We start from the raw sequence: 13,297 nt of genomic DNA, 5'->3' as shown, positions 1-13,297 counted from the left end.
GTTGGAGTGAAGGTTTATTCCTACCCTTATGTGTCATTTTGAAGTAAATACAGAAGAACAGAAGACCTACAGACTACAGTGCTGTGGTTAAAGGGACATTAAACCCAAATCATTTATTTAATTATTCAGATAGAGGGGTCAATTTATCAAGCTCCGTATGGAGCTTGATGCCCCGTGTTTCCAGGGAGCCTTCAGTTTCGCTGGAAACAGAAGTTATGAAGCAGTGGTCTAAATACCGCTGCTCCATAACCTGTCTGCCTGCTCTGAGGCCTCGGATAGAAATCAACCCGATCAAATATAATCGGGTTGATTGACACCCCTGCTAGCGGCCGATTGGCTGCAAATCTGCAGGGGGCGGCATTACACTAGCAGTTCACAAGAACTGCTGGTGCAATGATAAATGCTGACAGCGTATGCTGTCGTCATTTATCGATGTGCAGCAGACATGATCCGCTATATCGGATCATGTCCGCTCGCACCATAGTAAACAGGCCCCAGAGACTACAATTTTAAAAAAAGTTTTCAGCTTTCCAATCTCTGTTATCAATTTTGCTTAGTTCTCTTGGTATCCTTTATTAAAAAGTAATCCTAGGTTAGCTCAGGAGCGTGCACTTGTTTTTAACCATCTGGCAACAGTGTTTGCAACAATGTTTATAGCACTATTATACATACTAGCAAACACTGCTGCCACAGAGTGCTAAAAAACGTGTGCATGCTCCTGAGCTCCTATTAGTCTACCTATCTTTACCTATATCAAGAGAACAAAGCAAATTTGATAAATAAGTAAATAAGAATATTTGTTTAAAATCACATGCTCTATCTAATCATGAAAGTTTAATTTTGATTTTACTGTTTCTATAAGCCAGTTTCTCTCCTTGCAAGCAGTAAACACAGCACTACAAGCAACTTAAACTTCCTTGTCTGTGTATATGTGTGTGTATGTGTGAGTGAGTGTGTTTGTGTGTCTGTGTGTGTTTGTATATGTGTGTGTATGTGTGAGTGAGTGTGTTTGTGTGTCTGTGTGTGTTTGTATGTGTGTGTGTATGTGTGAGTGAGTGTGGTGTCTGTGTGTGTTTGTATATGTGTGTGTATGTGTGAGTGAGTGAGTGTGTTTGTGTGTCTGTGTGTGTTTGTATATGTGTGTGTATGTGTGAGTGAGTGTGGTGTCTGTGTGTGTTTGTATATGTGTGTGTATGTGTGAGTGAGTGTGGTGTCTGTGTGTGTTTGTATGTGTGTGTATGTGTGAGTGAGTATGTTTGTGTGTCTGTGTGTGTTTGTATATGTGTGTGTGAGAGAGTGTGTGTTTGTTTATGTGTGTGTATGTGTGAGTGAGTGTGTTTGTGTGTCTGTGTGTGTTTGTATATGTGTGTGTGAGAGAGTGTGTGTTTGTTTATGTGTGTGTATGTGTGAGTGAGTGTGTTTGTGTGTCTGTGTGTGTTTGTATATGTGTGTGTGAGAGAGTGTGTGTTTGTTTATGTGTGTGTATGTGTGAGTGAGTGTGTTTGTGTGTCTGTGTGTGTTTGTATATGTGTGTGTGTGAGAGTATGTGTTTGTTTATGTGTGTATGAGAGAGAGTATCTGTTTGTGTGTGCATGTGTTTGTGTGTGAGAGTGTGTGTGTATGTAAATCTGATTTGGTAAATAATCATGAGGTTTGTCCACAGGACCTCCAAGGGAGTACATAATCAACAATGTCCCCTAGTACCCAAAGGCATTCATGTAATTATAGCACATTTGTACAGTGTGGCTGAAATAATCAGTCTATTTTAAAACAAACTGTGTTTCATATATAATTTGTAAACACATAAACAGATGTTCAGATTTGCTCAACACATGCCTGCAAGACTCACCTGCTTTAGTTGTTACCTTCAGAAGATATCCTTCTAAGTCTATGTGAAACTGAGGCGTTTCATAGGGCAATGATATTCGTGTTCCATTCCATTTCACTGTGAGATGTTGCTGAAGGCTGATAATACTGTTTTCCAACACCAAGTCCACTGATTTAGTCCATGAAAAGGAATGAGTCCGCCGAGCATCATTTTTTACTAGCACTTGAAATGATGACATAGAAGAGGAGCAGTCTTTGGTTAAAACATATTGACATGTTCCTTGAAAATTGAACGTCCGACCATCGAATGTATTGTAGTGGGGGTCCCCAAATACAGTGCAGACTCCTGGCTCTGTGTAAAATACACAAGGAAAAATAAACAAATTGCAATATAAGGAATATAGTGTATTTACTATCATTACTATATTAAAGGGGGATTATAGTCAAAAGATTACATCTCTACTTTGTTAGATCATATCATTTTAAGACTAGGGACCTTGCACCTCTATGTGTTTAACCCCCACAAGGGGTTAAACACATAGTAGAAGCACTGCTCAGAACACAGGGCAGTGACGCTGATCCAATCAGCAGCTCTAGTTACACAGCTGGGTCGTGCAACTAGCACAAGTTATTAGGTATTTTCACTCAGGGTTTAAACACATTTTTTCTACTATAATGGCCTTTAAAGGTTAGTTGAACAACAATCTAATCTGTTAATGCAAAATACATTAAATTGACTGCACTGAGAGAAATCTCATTAACAGTAGAATGGAAAAATATAATATTATTTGCTACATATTAGGGTCCTTCTCCTCTTGTATATGTTTTTTTTTGTCAAGTCTATGTTACTGTATACTGGATTATATCACTTGTGTGTGACATATTGTAGTGTACTTAGCACTACATTATACAAATAATTACTACAAAATAAATGATTCACTCTACACTGTGTACTTGATCCTGATTACAGATCTGTTATCTTGTAAAGTATCCATAGTATCAATTGTGTGCATTCAGCGAGTGTACCCTTTCCAGATTCACAGCACAGTAGCCAGAAACTAACCTTACACCAAACAGAGCCCTTTAAAGGGACAGTAAAGTCATAATTAGACATTCATAATTTAGACAGAGAATACAATTTTAAACAACGTTCCAATTTAATTCTATAATTTAATTTGCTTCATTCTCTTGATATCCTTTGCTTAAAGGTTTATCTAGGAAAGCTCATGTGCAACAAAGAACCTAGGTTATAGCTGCTGATTGGTGGCTACATATATATACCGATTGTCATTGGCTCACCCATGTGTTCTGTTAGAAACCAGTAGTGCTTTGCTGCTCCTTCAACAAATGATACCAAGAGAATTCCACTCGCACTATGATAAATCTACCCCTTGGTCTGAATGGAAATAGAAATGCATTGCATAAAGATTTTTACATCAATGAGACACTTATAGAATCCACACCAATATATGGTTTTGTTGCATCTATAAAGGTAGCTTTACTTTGCTGATTAACATGTACAATTAATACATATAAATGTATACAGTTCAATTAGTAGATAAAATTCATGTGAGATGTTCATTCACATGGATCTTCTGTTCAACATCTGTTTGTAGAGTTCTAAATAAGTAATCATGTAGCTCCTCGTTTTGGGCAACAGATGTGCTCAAAAGGAAGATAAACACAGTACATAGAGACACTACCACACATTAGATACTATGTGAAGCCATTCCTATGAGACCACTTGTAAGATTAAGGTCAATGCACATCACCTTCCATTGATGCAGTTGTCTTTTTCCCCAGATAATTAACCTATTATTGTGTTCCCTTTCCTCTAGCCTGCATCTGGTGGACCAAATTCAGACCTACGTCATAATGCAAATTTATATTAATATTTAGGTTAAAAAGTTCATGTGAATTAACAACACCACTGCAGAAAGCAGTTACTTTTTTACAGCTGGGAAAATAGCAATTGACTGCTATCTTAAAACTATACTAAACACACATTTTTTTCTTTAACGATTTAGATAGAGCATGCAATTTTTTAATAACATTCTAACTTACTCCGAGCATCAAATTTTCTTCGTTCTCTTGCTATCTTTATTTAAAAAGCAGGAATTTAAAGCTTAGGAGCCAGTCCATTTTAGGTTCAGCACCCTGGATAGCACTTGCTTATTGGTGGCTATATTTAGCAAACCAATAAGCAAGTGTAACCCAGGTTCTGAACCAAAAATAGGCTAGCTCTTAAGCTTTACATTCCTGCTTTTTAAATAAAGATAACAAGAAAACAAAGAAAATTTGATAATAGGAGTGAACAGAAAGTTGTTTAAAAATTGCATGCTCTATCTGAATCATTAAAGAAAAAATGTGGGTTTAGTGTACCTTTAAAGGGACAGCAAACCCCAAATTGTTCTTTCATGGTTCAGATAGAACATACAATTTCAAATAACTTTCCAATTTACTTCAATTATCAAATTTGCTTCATTCTCTTGTTATCCATTGCTGAAGGAACAGCATTGCACTACTGGAAGTTAGCTGAACACATCTAGTTAGCCAATCAGAAAAGACAAATGTGTGCAGGCACCAATCAGCAGCTAGCTCCCACTAGTGTAGGATATATGCATATTCTTTTACAACAAGGGATACCAAGAGAACAAAGCACATTTGAAAATAGATGTGAATTTAAATGTTTCTTAAAATGGTATGCTCTATCTTAATCATGTAAGTTTAATTTTGACTTTCCAATCCATTTAAAGACCATAAACATGTTCTAATACATATAAAAGCAATGTAAACAGAATCAGTTTAACCTTTTAAAGCCGTTATGCCGTTCTATTCCGTCATAATTACACTGGGCTTTAAAGCCGTTATGACGGAATAGAACGTCATAGCTAACGGCTGTCCTGAAGCCTTCTGTGCTGTCAGGATTTGATCGCGGTCTGGAGGGTGTTTACTAGGGTTGTAGGGACGACCCCCAGACGCGATCCAATAATTGAAATCTCGTGGTTTCAATTTGTCTACATTGGAACAGTTGTTCCGATGTAGGCACTTTAGCACTGACACAAAAGGGTTAAATATTAATATAATATATATACACAGTATCTCACAAAAGTGAGTACACCCCTCACATTTTTGTAAATATTTTATAATATTTCTTCAGTGTTGTCACATGAAAAGATATAATAAAATATTTACAAAATGTGAGGGGTGTACTCACTTTTGTGAGATACTGTGTGTATATATATATATATATATATATATATATATATTATTTATTTATTTTTAATCATCTTAAAGTCTTACCTTAGATTAAGCAGCAAACAGCCTCCTGCACCCTTTCTATATCACGCACCTGGAATGGTAAAAAAGTTATTTTAAAATTAATTTTGTTTCTGGCCACTTTGAAATGACTGCCAAACTCCGCCCACTGATGAAATCACGATCTGGGCTGCATCTAGGCACTCTGCTGAATAGCATTGACAGTCTGTTGAATCCAACTAGTTAGCCTTTTGCGATTGGAATGCCATATGCAGCCCAGATCGTGATGTCATCAGTAGGTGGAGCTTGGCAGTCATTTAAAAGTGGCCAGAAACAATATTCATTTTAAAATAACTTTTTTACTGTTCCTGCTGCATGATAAAGAAAGGGTTGCAGGAGGCTATTTGCAGCTTAATCTAAAGTAAAACTTTAAGATGACTAAGGTATAGACCGCCCCTTTAATAATGCTCTTTGTACAATGTACAATTACATACTTATCAAATTAATTCTTATGTATTGGATAGTTTTATGCTACATTTCTTGCTTATTATTTTATTGTATTTGCTTTTGAAAAATAAAATGTAATTTTTATTTTCACACTGGATCTAGTGGTTGTTCATTCTACCAAGAGTATAAAATTATTTGCTTTTATGCTGCTCATTGAGGCGTACTACTCATCTGCTAATGAGTTTTAACATCTTCTTTAAAGGGACAGTCAAGTCCAAAAAAACCTTTCATGATTTAAATGGGGAATATAATTTTAAACAACTTTCCAATTTACTTGTATCGTCAATTTTGCTTTGTTCTCTTGGTATTCTTAGTTGAAAGCTAATTCTAGGAGGTTCATATGCTAATTTATTATACCTTGAAGACTGCCTCTAATCTGACTGCATTTTGACCACTATAGGGCATTAGTGCATGTGTTTCATATAGATACAATTGACCTCATGCACGTGAAGTTACCCTGGTGTGCGCACTGATTGGCTAAAAAGCAAGTCTGTCAAAAGAACTGAAATAAGGGGGCAGTCTGCAGAGTCTTAGATAAAAGGTAATCACAGAGGTAAAAAGTGTATATCTATAACAGTGTTGGTTATGCAAAACTGGGGAATGGGTAATAAAGGGATTATCTTTCTTTTTAAACAACAAAAATTCTGGTGTTGACTGTCCCTTTAAGATCACAAGGAAAGAGGTGTCCTAATTGGAATGCATAGTGACAACCTAGGGTGTAACTACTTTTTGACATGACTTGGTAATATGGATCTACTGAGAACACTTTGGGGAATTGCTGTTTTTAAGCAAGCAGTAGCTTAGTATGCTTTGAGCATATGGCAGAAGTGATGCAGTGATGTTACTGCTACCATATAGTCTTCAAGGCACAGGCACACTCATAAACCTACTTAGGTATGCTGTCATGAAAAGGAGATAAGTTTAAAAAAGAATACCAAGAGAAATAACTTCTGGTCCTGTCTCCCAATCAGAAACTGCAATCCTACAGCTGGACTATGCAACTACTGCTGCTGTTTGAGTCAGAGGCTATGTCTGGGGGTTAAAGGGACAGTTTACTTAAAAACTTCTTCTCCTTTAATATGTTCCCAATGATCCATTTTTACCTGCTGTGGTGTATTCAACTGTTTACAAATAACTCCTTAGCCTTTATATTGGCATTTGAAATATCAGTTTAGCCTGTAGTATGACTACCTATACTGAAAGTTTCTATACCTAGGTATAAACTATTGACAAACTATGTAAACACAGCCAGCAGAAGAAATGACACTCACAGTAAACTGTCCGTTTAAACACAGCAGCATTGCAGGTTCTCTAGTGTTAAAGGTACATGTTATAATTAATTAGTACATCCCATTTTTCAACTATAATGGCCCTTTAAGTTTGACTTCCATGTCCCTTTAACTAATTTTAATGTTAATGTAAATATTAATACTAGATGATATTTTTTAAACCTAGATGTACTTAAAAGGTCAATGATGTCAAAATGAAAGTTTATTAATTTAAATAGAGCATGCAATTTTAAACTATTTCCAGTTTAAGTATATTATCTAATTTGCTTTGTTCTCTTTGTATCCTTTGTTGAAAAGCATACCTAGATATGCTCAAGAACAGAGATGCACTACTGGGAAATAGCTGCTGATTGGTGGTGGCACATATATGCCTCTTGACATTGGCTCACCTGATGTGTGCAGCTAGCTCCCAGTAGTGCATTGCTGCTCCTTAAAGGGAGAGTCAACACCAACATTTTTGTTTAAAAAGATAGATAATCCCTTTATTACCCATTCCCCAGTTTTGCATAACCAACACAGTTATATTAATATACTTTTTACCTCTGTGATTAACTTGACAGCCCCCTGATCACATGACATTTTATTTATTATCTATTGACTTTCATTTTAGACAATTAGTGCAGTGTCTGTCACAAGCCATGGGTGTGATCACAATGTTATCTATATGGCTCACATGAACTAGCTCTGCCCTGTTGTGAAAAGCAAATAAAAAAGCATGTGATAAGAGGCAGCCTTCAAAGGCTTAGAAATTATCATATGAGCCTTTCTAGGTTTAGCTTTCAACTAAGAATACCAAGAGAACAAAGCAAAATATGTGATAAAAGAAAATTGGAAAGTTGTTTAAAATTACATGACCTATTTAAAACATGAAAGTTTTTTTTTAGACTTGACTGTCCCTTTAAAATAGGATATCAAAAGAAAGAAGCAAATTTTATAATATAAGTAAATTGAAAAGGTGCTTAAAGAGACAGTCTAATTGAAAATTATTATTGTTTAAAAATATTTTTGTATTACCAACACTGTTATATTAATATACTTGTTACCTCTATGATTACCTGTATCTTAGCCAATCAGTGCTGGTTCTTGTATAACCATTATCATTCTCCATGGGAGTGAGCACAATGTATCTATACAAAACACATGAACTAGCACTGTCTAGCTGTTGTGCAAGATTTAAAAAGCACTGAAATAAGGGGCTGCCTGCTGGGGCTTAGAAACAGGCAAACTTAGAGGACATAAAGTATATTAATATAACAATGCTGGTTATGGAAAGCTGGAGAATGGGTAGTAAAGGCATTATCTATCTTTTTAAACAATAACAAAAAATTCAAGTAGACTGTCCTTTTAAAATGTTGGGTATCATGACCCTTTAATCTAAAAAGTGTATAATTGGGGACTTCCGGGCAGCTGCCATTTTGCTGGTCACACTGAGCTTCAGCTCCAGAGTTATTCACCACATTTACCTCAAATTTCATTTAAATCTTGGTGACAGATGATCTAGATTGGTGGAGAAGCTTAGCTGGAGACACTCAGACCCAAAAACAGGGATTTTGGACTGTAGTGTGGCCTGCGTGCCATCAGTACCGGACTTTGTACTTTGAGGCCTTCCCTAATCACTAGGGCCTCATCTGTCCTCATAACATCTATTAGTATGATTGGGCGTTTAATTGTTTATTCAAAATTTCACTTAACTTGTAAACAGTGCAGTTGCTCTCTTATGCTAGTGAAACTGTGAAATTTTGTTTGTTTTTGTATTGTTTTTTTTCTATTCTTATCTTGCCACCCGTATCACTTTTGCAACCTCAAATAAAATACTTTAAAAAAAAAAAATATTTAAAAAAAAAAAAAAAAAAAAGTTAAAAAGTGTATAATTAAATTTTTATACTAACCAAATATAAGCACAAGATTAGTAGATCAAACATTCCAGAAAGATTTCAGTAAAAAAAAAATATCTTATACTATGTACAATAATTATTTAAATAGTATAAGTAACTTTAGAATAATCAGTTAATATTAGTTAATGTGTTTGTGTGTGGGTGGGAATGTGTGTGTGTATGTGTGTATAGGTGTGTATGTGTGTATCTGTGTGTAGGTGTGTGTGTATGTGTGTGTATCTGTGTGTAGTTGTGTGTGAAGGTGTGTATGTGCGTGTGTAGGTGTGTATGTGTGTGTAGTTGTGTGTGTATGTGTGTGTAGGTGTGTATGTGTGTATAGGTATGTGTGTGTGTAGGTGTGTATGTGTGTGTGTGGTAGGTGTGTGTTTGTGTGTAGGTGTGTGTGTGTATGTGTGTGTAAATGTTTGTAGGTGTGTGTGTATAGGTGTGTGTTTGTGTAATAATGGCATCTATAAGGATAAAGAAAAATTATTTAAATGAATAAAACTGAACTTACTCACTTTCAGTGCAAATAGGGCAGCATCCTTTTCTATTCAGTATTTTGCCCTGTAAAACAGACATCAAGAATATGTGATTCAGACACTGAATGATTTGGATAAAATCCTAAAATCCCAGGTGGGTAAACCTTTGAAAATAGTTCAGATTAGCTTGCAGGTCACTGAAGCATAAAGAGTACTTCCAATATCATGTACTAAAGACAACTGAAGCTATTCACAGTGGCTTCCATGTCAGTAATTATAAGAAATAGCGACTGAAAAGAGCCCTCTGTTTCTACCTTTCCCAACAATCAAAGATAGATCAGAAGCTCAGTTCATTCACGAATGTGCAAACTTGACACCAAGCAATCGTATTGTTCAGTCTTTTTAAATCTCTGTCAACTTGACCCGGCCGTAGGTCATTTGCCAGGGTGTGTTTCTGTGAAGTGAGAATACAGTGTTTTCAGTAACAATGTCAAGATGATACGATTGCTTTTTAGAAAAAAAAACAACAGCGCTATTTATTCTCAATGGAAAATTGACCAGTTATTCAAATTCAGTTGTCTTTGAAAATGATATGTTTGTCTTTGATGTATTTATACTTATTTTGAAAATATTTTTCAATTCCAAAGATAAAAACCACCACAAATACTGTAGCCAATAACTAAAACGTACTAAAATAAGTAATATTAGATTAAATTGCTATACATTTATAATGTAATTATTATATACTATATGGTTGTTTTCATTAAAAGGGACATTAAACACAAAATATATTTCATGCACCTTCCTCTAATCATAGGTGCTGCAATTATGGAACCTCGGTTACACTGCAGGTATCTGAAGAAGATTTACTGCACATGTGCAAACAGGTCAGCACTGGAATGTAGCGGAAGCTAGATTTCAACATGGTGGCAACCATGACTAGAGGGAAGTGAGGAATAACCTCAATACTATGCTTATAAAAAGTATTTAGGGCTAGGTTACGAGTGGCACCCTATATATTGTGCAAAGTGAAATGCGGTTTATCTCGGCTGTTTGCAAGTATCGTTTTTTTGCTCACATTACAAGTTGAAAGTAAACGCGATCGCTTGACCGCAATTTAAGTTATTGCTCGTTGGGTTACCATGACCTCAGAGCTCTGGGTAACTGTTTTGCAAAACAAAAAAGTGTCACAAAACACATGAAAAATACATTACTAAGTTCAGTTACAGAACTTACTGTACATTACTAAGTTCAGCTAAAAGAGTATGCACCCTGAGTGGCACACTATAATAAAATGAACAGGCACGGAAGTTTTTCCAGCTTTTGTTCTGTCTCAGCTGAGTGCATCTCTCTCTCTCTTTTTAAGTTCAGTTACACTCATAATAACACTGTCTAGTAGAAAATTATTGAAGAAAAATATTGCACAAAAAAGTTATAAAGGCTCAACGACATGAGGTCTTAGGTTTTAGAAAAAAAAAGGCAGCTAAAGGGATTTAACATAGAGATACAAACAGCAGAATATGTTCTAAGTATTAATAAATAGATATTCCTATATTATTATCTTATTATTATTATTATCTATATTATTATCTATTGGCTGTTCCGATCAGCCAATAGAATGCAAGTTCAATACGATTGGCTGATTGGATCAGCCAATCGGATTGAACTTCAATCTGATTGGCTGATTGCATCAGCCAATCAGATTTTTTATACCTTAATTCCGATTGGCTGATAGAATTCTAAGATAAGCCTGATGAAACAGCCTGTGTGCTGAGAAACGCGTCGCTTGTTTTTACTTGTTTTTACTTGTTTTTATTAGTAAATACAATACTTTATTAAAACACACTTGCTCTTGTGCATTTTGTGGACCAATTTATTTTGGCCCAATCTATTGGACACCTGCTGATTGCTTCCTGTGGATACCTATTCTAAAAGTCTGTTGGGTGACTACATTAATCCCATCCTGCTCGATTAGCATCACTGTAGATGCTTTTTCAAATGTGAGTATATTACTTTAAACACTGTAATATATCCTGAGTTCAAACTGTACTAGGCCATATAGGCACCTTTGTGTCTCTCTATATATCCACTACAGATAACTCCACCTTATCCTAGAGGTCGGTCTGCTGGGTGACTGTGATTGATCCCAGGCTGCTTCTATTGCACTGATTGAAGTGCTTCCTGAATTGTGAGTCTGCATTAACACGACCAGATTATATATACTGCTTTGAACAAACAATATTGGGCCATGTGGCGCATCTGTCTTTCTTTTGTTTTGCAATTGAAGGGACGCCATCTTAGATGACGTCCCTTAAAGGAACCTTCATTCATCGTTAGTCCGTCGGTTGAAGAGGATGGCTCCGCGTCGGCTCAGTTGAAGATGGCTCCACTCCGGATGGATGAAGATTGAAGACGTCGCCTGGATGAACACTTCTACCGGATGGAGGACCTCTTCTTTGCCGCTTGGATGAAGACTTTTACCGGATGAAGGACCTCCTCTGCGCACCTTGGATGAAGAATTTGGCTTGGCTGGGTTAAGACGACTCAAGGTAGGATGATCTTCAGGGGGTTAGCGATAGGTTTATTTAAGGGGGGTTTGGGTGGGTTAGAGTAGGGGTATGTGGGTGGTGGGTTGTAATGTTGGGGGGGTATTGTATTTTTCTTTTTGGGTAAAAGAGCTGATTAGTTTGGGGCAATGCCCCGCAAAAAGCCCTTTTAAGGGCTGGTAAAAGAGCTGATTACTTTTGTATTTTAGAATAGGGTAGGGAATTTTGTATTTTGGGGGGCTTTTTTATTTTATTAGGGGGCTTAGATTAGGTGTAATTAGTTTAAACTTCTTGTAATTCTTTGTTATTTTTTGTAATTTAGTGTTTGTTTGTTTTTGTATTATAGTATAGTTTATTTTATTGTATTTTATTTTAGCTAATTGTATGTAATTTATTTAATTAATTTAATGATAGTGTAGTGTTAGGTGTATTTGTAACTTAGGTTAGGATTTATTTTACAGGTAATTTTGTACTTATTTTAACTAGGTAGCTTTTAAATAGTTATTAACTATTTAATAGCTATTGTACCTAGTTAAAATAAATACAAAGTTGCCTGTAAAATTAATATAAATCCTAAAATAGCTACAATGTAATTATTAGTTATATTGTAGCTATATTAGGGTTTTTTTTCTAGGTAAGTATTTAGTTTTAAATAGGATTATTTTATTGAATTTTAGGAATATTATTTCATTAAATTTAAATTATATTTATGTTAGGGGGTGTTAGGGTTAGAGTTAGGTTTAGGGGTTAATAACTTTATTATAGTAGCGGCGACGGTGCGGGCGGGAGATTAGGGGTTAATAATTGTAGGTAGGTGGCGGCGATGTTAGGGAGGGCAGATTAGGGGTTAATCAAATTTAGTATAGTGTTTGCGAGGTGGGAGTGCGGCGGTTTAGGGGTTAATACATTTATTATGGTGGTGGCGAGGTCCGGTCAGCAGATTAGGGGTTAATAAGTGTAGGTAAGGTAGCGGCGACGTTGGGGGGGGCAGATTAGGGGTTAATAAATATAATATAGGGGTCGGCGGTGTTAGGGGAAGCAGATTAGAGGTTCATAGGGATAATGTAGGTTGCGGCGGTGTCCGGAGCAACAGGTTAGGGGTTAATAGTATAATGCAGGTGTCAGCGATAGCGGGGGCGGCAGATTAGGGGTTAATAAGTGTAAGGTTAGGGGTGTTTAGACTCCGGGTTCATGTTAGGGTGTTAGGTGCAGTCTTAGAGAGTGTTTCCCCATAGGAAACAATGGGGCTGCGTTAGGAGCTGAACGTTGCTTTTTTGCAGGTGTTAGTTTTTTTTTCAGCCCAAAATGCCCCATTGTTTCCTATGGGGATATCGTGCACAAGCACATTTTTCCACCGCTACTGTAAGCAACGCTGGTATTGAGGGTTGAAGTGGAGCTACATTAGGCTCAACTCTCCCTTTTTTGAGCCTAACGCAGCCCCTCAGACAACTCTAAATACCAGCATTGTTGGAAGGGTGCGTTGGGAAAAAAAGCAGCGTTAGCTACACGGGTCT

General features: G+C 36.4%; 1 protein-coding gene across 1 annotated transcript in view; it reads right to left on the bottom strand.

The window, feature by feature from the left end:
- Positions 1-13,297, bottom strand: part of BMPER (BMP binding endothelial regulator) — a 300,921-nt gene that overhangs the window by 84,672 nt on the left and 202,952 nt on the right. The window contains exons 11-12 of the mRNA XM_053714435.1: positions 9,277-9,322; positions 1,850-2,179 (exon numbers count right to left, since the gene is read on the bottom strand). Coding sequence (XP_053570410.1) covers positions 1,850-2,179; positions 9,277-9,322 — 376 coding nt within the window. The remainder of the gene's footprint in view (positions 1-1,849; positions 2,180-9,276; positions 9,323-13,297) is intronic.

Source organism: Bombina bombina, chromosome 5 (genome assembly GCF_027579735.1).
Source record: "Bombina bombina isolate aBomBom1 chromosome 5, aBomBom1.pri, whole genome shotgun sequence".
NCBI lineage: Eukaryota > Metazoa > Chordata > Amphibia > Anura > Bombinatoridae > Bombina > Bombina bombina.
Note: the sequence above shows the minus strand (reverse complement) of the source record. Positions and strands in the feature narration are given on the sequence as shown.